We start from the raw sequence: 13,767 nt of genomic DNA, 5'->3' as shown, positions 1-13,767 counted from the left end.
CATCAGACCTGTTATAGTTCTTATTCTTCCAGGCTCTGTTTGAGCTAGAAACCTATAAATAAAATATTCATGAGTCCTCCAATGTCTTTCAGTTCTGCATTATCACATTCTTTCTCATTCAACACAGCTGCAGCTGTTGGTAGCTTTCACAGGGGGTCAAGGCTAGCCTGTGGCCTGACACAAAAAACAGCTGTTCATTATGTATTCACTATATAGCAGTGTATGTAGAATTCAAGTTTGCAGGAGATGACCATAGACAAAACCCAAAAGGTGTTTTGGGTGAAGAAGGGAAGGGGAGCACTTTTGCAGGCCTCTTCCCAGGGGGCTAATAATTGACTCTAAAAAGGGAGAATCTATTTTGCGACAAGAAAATCTAGACATAACCAAGAAACCAACCTTAACTTCCCGTTTGGAACCTGAAATCAGTATCACTGTGTTTCAAGATACTCCGTTATCCTCTGCTCAAACTTGCGGAACTGGCTGGCTGCTTGTCTAAAGCTCTGTTACACCTGCCATTTGAGATGGAATCACTCAGTGCAGTGGAAAGAAGTATATAATGTGAAAATACTCCACAGATCCATTGAAGAGTGCACACCCATGTTCATCAGCTGCACAAGCTCATTAGATTGGAGATTAGAGGCTTTTTTGTTAGGATTTGGTGGTGCTCACTCATTTTGACATTGTAAACACATGGTTGAAAATTCCACTGTTGCTCTGAGATGTCCTAATGATTATGTATCCATTAATTTGTTTAGAAAAAATGGCCCTACTGAGTACTTTATTAGCAGCCTGTTCAAAAAAGCTGTGGTTCTTCCTAACTTAAAATGCAAAAAGTTAGATGGTCACATATCTAGGTTTGAAGTAACACATGCAAAAATATGTTGCATAAGCATGAGTTTTGCCAAGCCCTTCTCTAGCTTGCAAGGTATAAACAATGGTAACTCAAGAAAGTACCAACTGTTGGTTGGAATAATTTTTATGTCTGCTTTACACATTTCTAATTCAGGTTTCTCTTTAGCATTAGCACCTTTATTTATACAGCTTTTATAATCTCATTGCTTATCTTCTCCGTGATATTACTTGGTGGTCTTGAATTTTGAAAACTTTTCCTACCATCCATTTTTCTCTATTTCCTTAAATAAAAAGGCTGATTCTGTCCCCAAGTCCCCAGGTACATCCAGTTCATTTGGCTTCTTGGTCTCTTTTCTATCACTTCCACATTTTCACATAATACTCATTTGCAAGATGAGCCCAAATCCCATCAGGAAATTCCACACAATTGTCTTTCACTCTCTCTCCATATTTAACCTTTTGCTTTTCCTAAATTCTTGGCAAGTTTTTTCCCCTTCTGTATGATAAGTATCACTTTGCACCGTGCATTATGGTTTTACTGTTCATGTCTTATTTACATATTAGATTTTAGCCTCCTGAAAAGTCAGGACTTTGTAAAATGCATCTTTATGTTACCGCAGTGTCTTTTAAAGACTTCTTCATCTATTAAATCCTCAATTTAAATTTGTTGAATAAACGATGGACAGTAAAAGTAGAATGGCCTCTTGTAGAGGAAAATATAAGGCAAGAACCCAACGGTGGTTCCTGTCATTCCATTTAAATTGATTAATTTTCATTTTTAGTTTTCATTAGTTTAAGCATGAATGCCCCTCAACTGGTATTTCACAGTAAGTAGCAAGACACCATATGAAAATATTTAACTTGCCTTTCTTGACGGGTTTGCTCCTCAGTAGTTTCCATGGCACATTCCAGAGAATTCTGGAGAGACTGAAGCTGATTCAAGGTCTCCTTCAATAAAAATCGGGTTACAAATTGTTCCAAGTTGGAGGCCTCTTGGTAGTCCTAAAGATGACCAAACAAAGGCAGTTACAAGTATGGGAAGGAAAAAATATCCAAGAATCGTTTTCCCCCATGTACCCAGCAATCTCAGATCAATCCTCGAGGAGAAACAAAGGCAGACATGTTGGCCCTGGAGGCTGGGGCAGAGCTCTATTCACCCACCAGCAGTTGAATATAAGAGCTGCAGAGACCACAGGAATATCTCTCATCTTCCACTGCACATGCATCAACATAAGGAAAAAGGACAAAACAAGCAGAATTATGGAACAGGCATATGTATAAAAGGAAAAGAATATTCTCTGGAGAAAAAAAAAGGTTGGAATGTGATTAACTCAGCTTGTTCTGTGCTTCATTTAAGTAACAACCACACCATCATGTATTTTCTCCATTATCAACTAAATGAAGTCACGTTTCAGCAACTGGCTTAGTTCCCTCTTGATGTATTTATTATGCCTGATCTGTATTATACTGAAGCCAAAGGAAATTATGTGTAGTTATCCCCAAACTCAGAAAATGTTAGGCATGGAATATTTAAACAGTTTGCTAAATCTGCTTATGTCCCTCCCTCACGAACCTACCTGAAGCTCAATTGTATCCAAATGCCACAAAAGCACTGTTCCTTCAAACAGCCCCAAGTCTACCCGGTGATCATTGCTTACAGAATAGCCGTACTTGCCAAGTTTAGTTTTGGGAGACAGGTGGGCTGTACATGGTGCTACCTGCTGTTCTCTTCTACAGTCTCAGGGAGAACCAGGAAAGAAATGAAAATCAGGTTGGCATGGAATCCAGCTGCCCAAGCCACTCTTTCATGGCATGAGACCAGCCAGTGAAACCTCATTTTCTAGATTATTGGGTGGGAATGATACATACAAGTTCAGCTAAGAAACAGATTTATCTAGCTCTGTCCCTAGATGACTTTTCACAGTTGAAAATACAAAACTGAAAGGAGTGACCATGACAAGATAATGCCGGAAGTTACAAGGTGCTGGGACATCTCATGTCATGGTTGGAAACTCAGAAAAACCAAGATGTAGTTATTTAATCTCTCTGGGTCTCAGTTTTCTCATTTACAAATCAGGCTATAACTCAGGCATATATTCCATCTCAAAATGGTCTATGTTTCCACCAACTCGGAATTAGGAAATACTGGATTGTGGCTTCCTGATGGAAATTACTTTGGAAATTTTCTTCTGATAGCAGAACCACCTACTGCCCTAGAAACCTTCATTTCATTCCTATTTTGAAATCATAAAATGCCTCAATTATCAGTTTCTTTTTAAGTGCATTCTTGTAGGTGAACACAGAAAATTCCCTTATCTACCCTATCTAATGATCCGATTTGAAATGTAAAAATTTTCATGCCTTTAAACTCCACCTAAGAAACTAACCATAAACCAAAACATTACATGCTTATAAAAACCTAAGAGTTTTTGTGAGTTAATTCAAGGTAAAAACACACCACATATTTAGTTTTATCAAACAGATTGCTACTTAGCAGCAATAAAAACTTCAAAAAATTATTTCTCGATGTGTTTTTTTTTAAACTGAGAAAAACTTTCTTTTGAGAAGAAAATGTGATAGAAAAAAAGGCATGTGCTTGATTCTTTACCCCTAGTCATTTCCCTTTTGAGAAAGCATATTTTTAAAATAGAATTTATTTAAAACATTTTTTAAAAATAAAAACAATTTATTAAAATGCCAAGACAGCGTAATGGTGTAGTCAGAGATTATGCCAATTACATTTGCATCTCAGTATACACCACGACTAATCCAAAGCCAAACTATGAAGTTTTCTACCTATTCGGAGACAGCCTGTAAGGTGAAGCATACATTTACTGAGCAACGCATTGTCCCATCAGCCTGGCTCTTTCCTCAGTTAAATGCTAAGTATGTGTCACATCAGAATGATAGAACTAATCGCATATCATTGCAATCAGATTTTAGCTTCTTAGACTCAAAGGTCACACCTTATACCTCTGTGGGCCTTATGGTGCCCGCAACAGATAACTCACTCAATATTTGATTGTAGAGAAACTCCTCTAAGTCTAAAAATTGATTGTATTAGCTATTGTGGTCTTAACATATTACGATTTGGGTAACGTTTGAGTGCAATACTTAAGGACAGTTAAAATCTGACAACTGGCTATTCCACGGCAGCAAAGTAAGAAGTGATTTTGATACTGAGACATCTGTCTCCCTCTGATGAGAGTTTGCTATTGTCACTAGTGACTCTTCAGACAACATTAAGAGGTGGCACAACCAGCTAGTACACTGTGAATGGCTGATGCCTTGACATTGAGAGGGGTGGGAGATGGGGTTAAGGTTTTGGGGGACTCAGTTCTTTGAGTCAATACAAAGATTGGCTGTTATGTTGCTACCACCCCTGGATCATGAGAAAAGAGCCTCTTTCTTTCTTTTCTTTTCTCTTTTCTTTTCTTTCTTTATCTTTATTTTTGAGAGAGAGACAGAGTGTGAGCAGGGGAGGAGCAGAGAGAGAGGGAGACACAGAATCGGAAGCAGGCTCCAGGCCCTGAGCTGTCAGCACAGAGCCCAACACAGGGCTCAAACTCACGAACCGTGAGATCATAACCTGAGCTGAAGTCTGATGCTCAACTGACTGAGCCACCCAGGCGCCCCTAAAACAGCTTGTTTTCTAATATTCCTGTTTATCCTTCCAGACTCTACTCATGGCACCGCCTTGGTAGAGCCTTTCCTTTCCCTGATCTACCACTTTGCTTCGTGGGATTAGGCACACTTCGTTTCCCTTCTCTGTGTTCCGAGCCAGAGGAGCTGGTTAATACGCAATTTATCACTGTATATTATAATGCTGTTCTACTTGCCCATCTCCCACATCCCAGGCGAGCTCTTTAAAGGTGGGAAATAAGAGGTGCTTGGGGGGGCTCAATCAGTTGAGCTTCTGACTTTTGATTTTGGCTCCGGTCATGATCTCATGGTTCGTGGGACTGAGCCCCATGTCCGCCTCTGCAGGGACAGCACGGAGCCTGCCTGGATTCTCTCTCCCTCTCTCTGCCTCTCTCCCACTTGTGCATGTGCTCTCTCTCTCGCTCTCTCTCTCTCTCTCTCTCTCTCCCTCCCTCCCTCTTAAAATAAATAAATAAACATTAAAAGAACCCATAAAGGTAGGAAATATACCTTATAATCATCTCTGCCTCCAGAATGCCCAGAACAAAGCCCAGCTCATAGCATGGTGCTTAAATGTTTAAAGGGTATGTGCACAACAGGACGCTACCTGTAGATTCAGGCACCAGAGGACGTATCTGGGCATCGGAAACTATTTTTGCCTTCCCCCAGGCACCAGCTGCTTCCCCCTGCCTCTCACCCTTGCCAGGGGCAGACACTGCCGTCCAGCCTGTCTGGTCGTGTGGGCTCTGCAATAAATGGAAATAAAGCTTTGTTCTTAACAGACTGTCCTCATTTCATTTTCTGGACCATGTGTTAGTCTTCTTTCCTTCCCTTCATCTGAATCCCAAGGTTTAGGACTGCAGACCCAGGTGGCATGGATTCAATCCCCTTTTCCTTCTCTGGGACGTGCAGCAGATGTTCCTTTGGAAGGTGGTGGCAAAAGAAGCAGATGGAAAATTAAATAGATAACAAGCTGGAAAATGTCAAAGCCTGGTCCTCTTTATTCTCAACAAACGTGTTGGTTGTGCAGGTACAAAAAGGGGTCTTTGCAGGCTGAACTCCCCGAAGACTAGTATGTTGGCTTAAGACACACATTCCTTTGAGCAACATCCAGAAGGCGAGAAACTGGCAGAAAGAACATCCACTCGTCTACGAAAGCAGCAAAAACACGTACAGATGGTACCTGATATCCAGATTCTGCCACTTTTTTCAAAAACAGTTTAGTCCTTTATGTCTATTGGAAAGGCTATAGGCAAATGAAGGTTAATTATATGTTTCTCAGATCCCAATACTGTTTATTCATGTCTTTGACAACTGTCATTTAATCTTGAAGCGGAAATTGTTAACAAACTAGCATTAATATTTCCGTTTGTGCCTTTGGAAAGCCACACTGTGAACAATCCGCCTATTTCTTTTATATGGAGCTGGGACAGGGTGAGGATTTATTCAAGTAAAAACCCTAGCATTAGAAGCACAGTCCTTTAAATATCAGGTTTCTTAGGGCACTGCCTGTGCATCTTAATTGTCAGATCATTTCTCAGAAAGCAAGCCCCTGCCCATCAGGGTGATGGAAGAGCAGAGATCCCGGCTATTAACCCACCATGAATCATCTGAGCTAATTAGGAAAATCAGAGCATCAGTCTTCCCTGTTTGTATTTGCCCTACTTGAAAATTAATCAGGTCGGTGACATCCAGCCTCAGTGTCTTCTTGTTTATGAGATCAGATGCAATTGGACTTGGGGTGGGGGGGGGAGGGCTTCTGACTTCCTTTTGATCTAAGCCCTGCAGCTATCCCTGTTCTTGTGTGAGACGTCTGTGCCTGCTTCTGTAACAGGAAAAACTTCACTTCTACAAGGATAAGGGTATCTTTTTCTTTTTCTACTCCCCCACAAACTGTTGCCCTTTAAAAACAGTAACTGGGGGCGCCTGGCTGGCTCAGTTGGTTGGGCGTCCGACTTTGGCCTAGGTCATGATCTCACCATTCCCGAGTTCAAGCCCCATGTCGTCGGGCTCTGTGCTGACAGCTCAGAGCCTGGAAACCGTTTCAGATTCTGTGTCTCCCTCTCCCTCTCTGCCCCTCCCCAACTCGTGCTCTGCCTCTATCTCTCAAAAATAAATAAACGTTGAAAAAAATTTAAAAAATAGTAGCTGGTTTACATTGCTTTATCTATGTCCTATTTCTTTAGACATTCTTAGACTGTCATTTTAAATGACTTTTATTTTTTTTATTATTATTGTTTTTAATATATGAAATTTATTGTCAAATTGGTTTCCATACAACACCCAGTGCTCATCCCAAAAGGTGCCCTCCTCAATGACTTTTCTTTTAAACTGGGAGACTACTATATCAAATTTAACCCTTAAAAAATAAAAAATAAATAAATAAGTAACTGGTCCTTAATTCACAGTCTTAAAAGTTGACTGAGGTTAATTCCAGATAGGTCTTTAGAAATTTTAGAGAGCAAAATGAGAGATTACAATATTTTCACATGCAGATTCCCAAGGGTTCAAGGAATTATAGATTTGCAGGTTAGTGAAAGAAAAAAGCAACGCTCTAATCATGGAATAAAATGTTACTAAATAACCAATAAATTTCAACAATTTTGAAGCCCCATCTTAACTAGCTATTCTATAGTTTGAAAGCAGAAAATACTTTAGAGATGAGTTGTATAATTTAACATCTTTACAATGGCAAACTCCACTGTAGAGGGCTCATGTTGAAATTATCAAAGATTGATTTCATGTAGGCTTCTTTCCTCTGGCTCCTTCTATTGTTGTGTTTTACAACAGAAGACTCTAACAAGAACATATGGCCCCTTGAATGTCTATGCCCAAAGAAGAATCCCATTCTGCTGAGAAGTGATCTTCTTCAAACAAGTGGAATTTTGGCAAAAACAAAAAACAAAAAAAAAACAAAAAAATCCCAAACCTGCATTTGAAGGTGGGAGAGTCGGCCCAAAATGAGGGTTAAGAGCTAACAGATGAAGTCTTGGGTCGCATTCATCACATCTAATAACACAGTGTGGTGATTACGAATCTGGGTTTGAAGACAGTTACACATAAGTTCTAATCAGTGTTATGCTACTCAACAGGAGTGTGAGCTTGGGGAAGTATTCAGCCTAAGTCCCTGTTTCCCTAACTACAGGTAAGAACAGTCAATCTCATAAACTAGTGATGATTGAATGAAATAGAGCCTGTAAAGCACATGTTAAGCACATGTCAAGCACATGCTAGCACATGTCTAGCTTATAGTTTCTGATAAATGTTCATCATTGCTATCAATCCATTGGAGTACGGATATTACAAAGTGTAATGCATAGGTAATTGGCTCAAAATTCACAAGGCCTGAACTTGAATGCTGTGATAACAGTTCACTTCAGAATTTTGCTGGGATAATTATATGTTGGTGTTCAGTGTGTAGCAGACTCTTCACAAATATTAATTTTTGGAGTTCCTTCTACATATATTTTGTACTGCACATCTGTTATCTTTCTTATTCAGAAATGTGTAACTTTTACACACATATTTCTTACCATATTGAAGCTGTGACTCATGGGATTCAAGCTTTGAGAAGGGTCAGTTAAAAATGTGGATTTCAGTGGATGCAAAAATTCTCAACAAGATACTAGCAAATCGAATCCAAAAGTACATTAAAAGAATTATTCACCATCATCAAGTGGGATTTATTTCTGGGATGCAAGGCTGGTTCAATATCTGCAAATCAATCAATGTGATATATACCACATTAATAAAATAAAGGATAAGAACCCTATGATCCTCTCAATAGATGAAGATTAAGCATTTGACAAATTACAACATCCTTTCTTGATAAAAACCCTCAAAGTAGGGACAGAAGGAACATACCTCTATAGCATAAAGGCCATATATGAAAGACCCACAGCTAATATCATCCTCAATGGGAAAAACTGAGTGCTCTCCTCCTGATATTGGGAACACAACAGGGATGTCCACTCTCACCACTGTTGTTTAACATAGTCCTACTCTCAGAAATCATCAACAAAAAGAAATAAAAGGCATCCAAATCAGCAACGAGGAGGTCAAACTTTCACTCTTTGCAAATGACATAATACTCTATGTAGAAAATCTGAGAGACTCCACTAAAAATTACTAGAACTGATACATGAAATCGGCAAAGTCACAGGATATAAAATCACCATTTGGAAATCTGTTGCACTTATTTTTTTTTTTTTAATTTTTTTTTTAACGTTTATTTATTTTTTGGGACAGAGAGAGACAGAGCATGAACGGGGGAGGGGCAGAGAGAGAGGGAGACACAGAATCGGAAACAGGCTCCAGGCTCTGAGCCATCAGCCCAGAGCCTGACGCGGGGCTCGAACTCACGGACCGCGAGATCGTGACCTGGCTGAAGTCAGACGCTTAACCGACTGCGCCACCCAGGCGCCCCTGTTGCATTTCTATATACCAACAATGAAGCAGCAGAAAGAGAAATCAATGAATTGACTGCATTTACAATTGCATTAAAAACCATAAAATACCTAGGAATAAACCTAACCAAAGAGGGAAAAGATCTGTACTCTGAAAACTATAGAACACTTATGAAAGAAATTGAAGAAGACACAAAGTAAAATGTCTATACTACCCAAAGCAATCTACACACTCAATGCAAGGCCTATCAAAATAACACCAGCATTTTTCACAAAGCTAGAACAAACAATTCTAAAATTTGTATGGAACCAGAAAAGACCCCAAATACTCAAAGTAATGCTGAAAAAGAAAACCAAAGCTGGAGGCATCACAATTCCAGACTTCAAGCTGTATTACAAAGTTGTAGTGATCAAGACAGTATGGTACTGACACAAAAATAGACACATAGATCAATAGAACAGAACAGAGAACCCAGAAATGGACCCACAACTATAAGGTCAATTAATATTTGGCAAAGCAGGAAAGAATGGAAAAAAGACAGTCTCTTCAACAAATGGTGTTAGAGAAACTAGACAGTGATATGCAGAATGAAACTGGACCACTTCTTAAATCATACACAAAAACAAATTCCAAATGGTGAAAGACCTAAATATGAGACAGGAAACCATCAAAATCCTAGAGAAGAAAACAGGCAGCAACATCTTTGACATGGGTTGGAGCAACTTCTTACTAGATGCATCACTGTAGGCAGGGAAAACAAAAGCAAAAGTGAACTACTGGGACCTCATCAAAATAAATGGCTTCTGCACAGCAAAGGAAACAGTTAACAAAACTAAAAGGTAATTGATGGAATGGGAGAAGATATTTGCAAATGACACATCAGATAAAGGGTTAGTATCCAAAATCTATAAAGAATTTATCGAACTCAACACCTAAAAAACAAACCAGTGAAGAAATGGGTAGAAGACATGAATAGACACTTTTCCAAAGAAGACATCCAGATGGCTAGCAGACACATGAAAAGATGCTCAGCATCCCTCATCATCAGGGAAATACAAAGCAAAACCACAATGAGATACCACCTTACATCAGTTAGATGGCTAAAATTAACAACTCAGGAAACAACAGATGTTGCCGAGGATGTGGAGAAATGGGAACCCTCTTGCACTGTTGGCGGGAATGCAAACTGGTGCAGCCACTCTGGAAAACAGTGTGGAGGTTCCTCGAAAAATTAAAAATAGAATTATCCTACGACCTAGCCATAGCACTACTAGGAATTTATCCCAAGGCTACAGGAGTGCTGATTTGTAGGGGCACATATATCACAATGTTAATAGTAGCACTACCAACAATAACCAAATTATGGAAAGAGCCCAAATGTCACTCAGATGATGAATGGATAAAGAAGTGGTATATACATACAATGGAATACTACTCGGTGATGAAAAAGAATCAAATCTTGCCATTTGCAACAATGTGGATGGAACTGGAGTGTATTATGCCAAGTGAAATAAGTCAGAAAAAGACAGGTATTATATGTTTTTACTCATATCTGGAATTTGAGAAACTTAACATAAGACATAGGGGATGGGAAGGAAAAATAAGTTGCAAATAGAGAGGGAGGCAAACCATAAGAGACTCTTAAATACAAAGAACTGAGGGTTGTTGGGACTGGGGGTTCAGGGAAAATGGGAGATGGCCATTGAGGAGGACATTTGTTGGGATGAGCACTGGGTGTTGTATGTAAGTGGTGAACCATAGGAATCACTGCCAAAGCCAAGACTACACTGTATACACTGTATGTTAGCTAACTTTACAATAAACTATTAAAAAAAAATTAAAAATATAACTACCCTATGACCCAGAAATTGCAGTACTACCTATTTATTCAAAGGATATACAAATACCAAGGGACACATGCACCCCAGTATTTATAGCAGCATTATCAACAATAGCCAAATCATGGAAAGAGCCCAAAATATCCATCAACTGATTAATGGATAAAGGTGTGGTATACATTACTCAGCCATCAAAAAGAATGAAATCTTGCCATTTGCAACAATGTGGATGGAGCTAGAGTGTATTATGCTAAGCAAAATAGGTCAGTCAGAGAAAGACAATTACCATTTGATTTTACTCACTTGGAATTTAAGAAACAAAACAGATGAAGATAAGGGAAGGGGGAAAAAACAGAGGCAAGCAAACCATCAGAGACTCTTAACAACAGAAAACAAACACTCAAACTACTCCTGAAGCCAATATTACATGTTAACTAATTTGAATTTAAATAAAATCTTAGAAGAAAAAAAACACAAAAGCCAACCAACAAACAAAACAAAACAAAATGTGAAGTTCACCTGCAAAAGAAATTAAAAAGTGTTTCTATTCTTGATTTATTTCTCATCAAGGATAGCACAGGGGACCCGACTTCTTGCATTCCTATTTATAACCTCTGAATTCTTTAAGCCATATCCTCTTCCAGATCATTTCATTTTCCAGACCCTCTTCAAAATGCCTTTTCAGTCTCTAACCTGACTTTATTTCCTTTTCCCTTTCTCTCCCCCAGATCTTTGTATGTATATGGGTGAAGCCACTATAAGTCGGGTTCTAGTCACCTGGGCCAATTCCCTTATTCTGCATCACAGAAATGTAGAAACTAGAAAAATCATAACAGGAGGATTTGGGGAAGATGGCCACATTGGTGGCATAGCTTTTGAAACTCCTGGAATCCACTCATAAAGGCAGAGCAAACAGATAAGAACAACAACAAAACCCCCACCAACAACAAATACAACAAAACGAGATTTGAAGGTATTATCATGAAACTCAAATTACAAGTGGGTAGGAATAAAATCACTGACAGGCACAAAATCTGCACAGCATGGTACCACTGGGTATACAGGAAGAAACAAAGGGAAGTAATGGGCTGTGTGACAGACCTGAGGACAAAAGGACTCCAAGACAGCTAACAAATATTCACTAGAAAGCATAATTAGCTAACTTGAGAACATCAGCTAAACCTGGAAAGAGTTTTATCCAAAAGTGGGTGAACATAAATATCCTGGTAAAGCCTATAGGGCTGGAACCATGGAGGACCCGTGGACTCTTAAAATCAACTAGCTAATACTGTAAGCTAGGAGGGCCCCACATTGAAGGGAAACGGTGGGGAGTCAAATCAAAGCTGAGCAGGATAGGGTCACAGAGATTTTAAAGAAAAGAAGATTCACTTAAAAGGAGGGGAGAGTAACAGAGCCAGGAACTCTCAGAGGCAAAGTCACTAAATTTTTTCAATACTACAAGACAGCCTCTGACAAGGGAGCTCTGTGAAGCCAGAAAAAGTATTATGTACATAGGCATCTTTTAAAAATTCAGGAAAATTAGTATTTTTTTAAAGTGGGCTACAGAAAAGTATTAAGGTTCAATTTTATATAATGTATTATAAGAAAATGGAAATTAAAGAGCAGAACACCATTACTGCAGACAATGAAAGCACACCAGAAAGACAAAGTTCACAAAACAGATGAAAAGTATAACTAAGTATTTTAAAATGAGAAAAGAATGGAGAAAAGAAACTGAAAAAATGAAAGAACAACAAGAATCAGATTATCTCAGAAACAAGGTGACAAAATTCAGAAAAGAATTAGACATAGAAGAAAATTATTTCAGAAATTAAGTCTAAATTAGAAGGAACACAAGAACACATAAACATAACAGATAATACCTTAATAAATAAAAATAAAAAGGAGGCAGTCCTTTAAAAATCAAAAGGAAATAAGGAAAAGCAAAAAGACTGGAGAAAAAATGACAAATATTGAAGACAAAGAATATTCAACAGACTATAATAGAGTTCTTTTTTTTTTTAATTTCTTTAATGGTTATTTACTTTTGAGAGAGAGAGAGAGAGAGAGAGAGAGAATGAGCGGGGGAGGGGCAGAGAGAGACAGACACAGAATCCGAAGCAGCTTCCAGGCTCTGAGCTATCAGCACAGAGCCCAATGTAGGGCTCAAACTCACGAACCATGACCTGAGCTGAAGTTGGACACTCAACCAACTGAGCCACCCAGGTGCCCCTAGAGTTCTTAAAGAAGTACCGAAACCATTACAGGAACAGTGCCAACACTAGACTCTATTATTCAAAAATGCTTTAATTAATTTACTTTTTTTTGAGAGAGAGCAAGCATGAGTTGGGGAGGGGCAGAGAGATAGGGAGAGAAAGAATCCCAAGCAGGTTCCACTCTGTCAGAACAGAGTCTGACTCAGGGCTTGATATCATGACTGCGAGATTATGACCTAAGATGATATCAAGAGTCGGATGCTTAACTGATTGAGCCACCCAGGCACCCTAAGAATGCTTTTCTGAAATATGAAGACTTGGAAGTAGATATTCAAAGTGTGAAAGGTGAAATAAAATGAAGTCATGGATGTCAAGGGTTGTAAAATGGAGTCGGAAGATCATTAAGGAGGTGAACCTTATGCATACCATCTCATAGGTGGAACCATGACCTTTTGAACTGGGCCAAACCACGGATAATCAAGGATTCTGCAAGAACACCTATAACTTGCCACTGTATGAGACTCTTGCTTAGTGATAGCCTTAGCAACTAATTATGTTTAGGTAAGATTAGTGTTCTGTACCCAACATCAATCAAAATTCTTTGTAAACAATTTATAAGGGCATTATCATTTTGTCATTAAAAATCCCTGAATCTTGCTCCCTAGGAGGACACTATTTGGATTGCTACCCAAATCTGTGTACCCCAAATGGCAATTCTTTGTTCCCAAATAAATGCTTTTGCTTATTAATTCCTGCCTATTGAGAATTTTAGATTGACCAAAGCACACCATATACCTAACAATATCAGCTCA

At 38.9% G+C, this 13,767-nt stretch overlaps 1 protein-coding gene across 3 annotated transcripts in view; it reads right to left on the bottom strand.

Moving 5' to 3' along the window:
- Positions 1 to 13,767, bottom strand: part of NECAB1 (N-terminal EF-hand calcium binding protein 1) — a 195,853-nt gene that overhangs the window by 45,462 nt on the left and 136,624 nt on the right. For all 3 annotated transcript variants that reach the window (XM_047842897.1, XM_047842898.1, XM_047842899.1), the window contains one exon: positions 1,718 to 1,854. In XM_047842897.1, coding sequence (XP_047698853.1) covers positions 1,718 to 1,854 — 137 coding nt within the window. The remainder of the gene's footprint in view (positions 1 to 1,717; positions 1,855 to 13,767) is intronic.

Source organism: Prionailurus viverrinus, chromosome F2, assembly GCF_022837055.1.
Source record: "Prionailurus viverrinus isolate Anna chromosome F2, UM_Priviv_1.0, whole genome shotgun sequence".
NCBI classification, from domain to species: Eukaryota; Metazoa; Chordata; class Mammalia; order Carnivora; family Felidae; genus Prionailurus; species Prionailurus viverrinus.
Note: the sequence above shows the minus strand (reverse complement) of the source record. Positions and strands in the feature narration are given on the sequence as shown.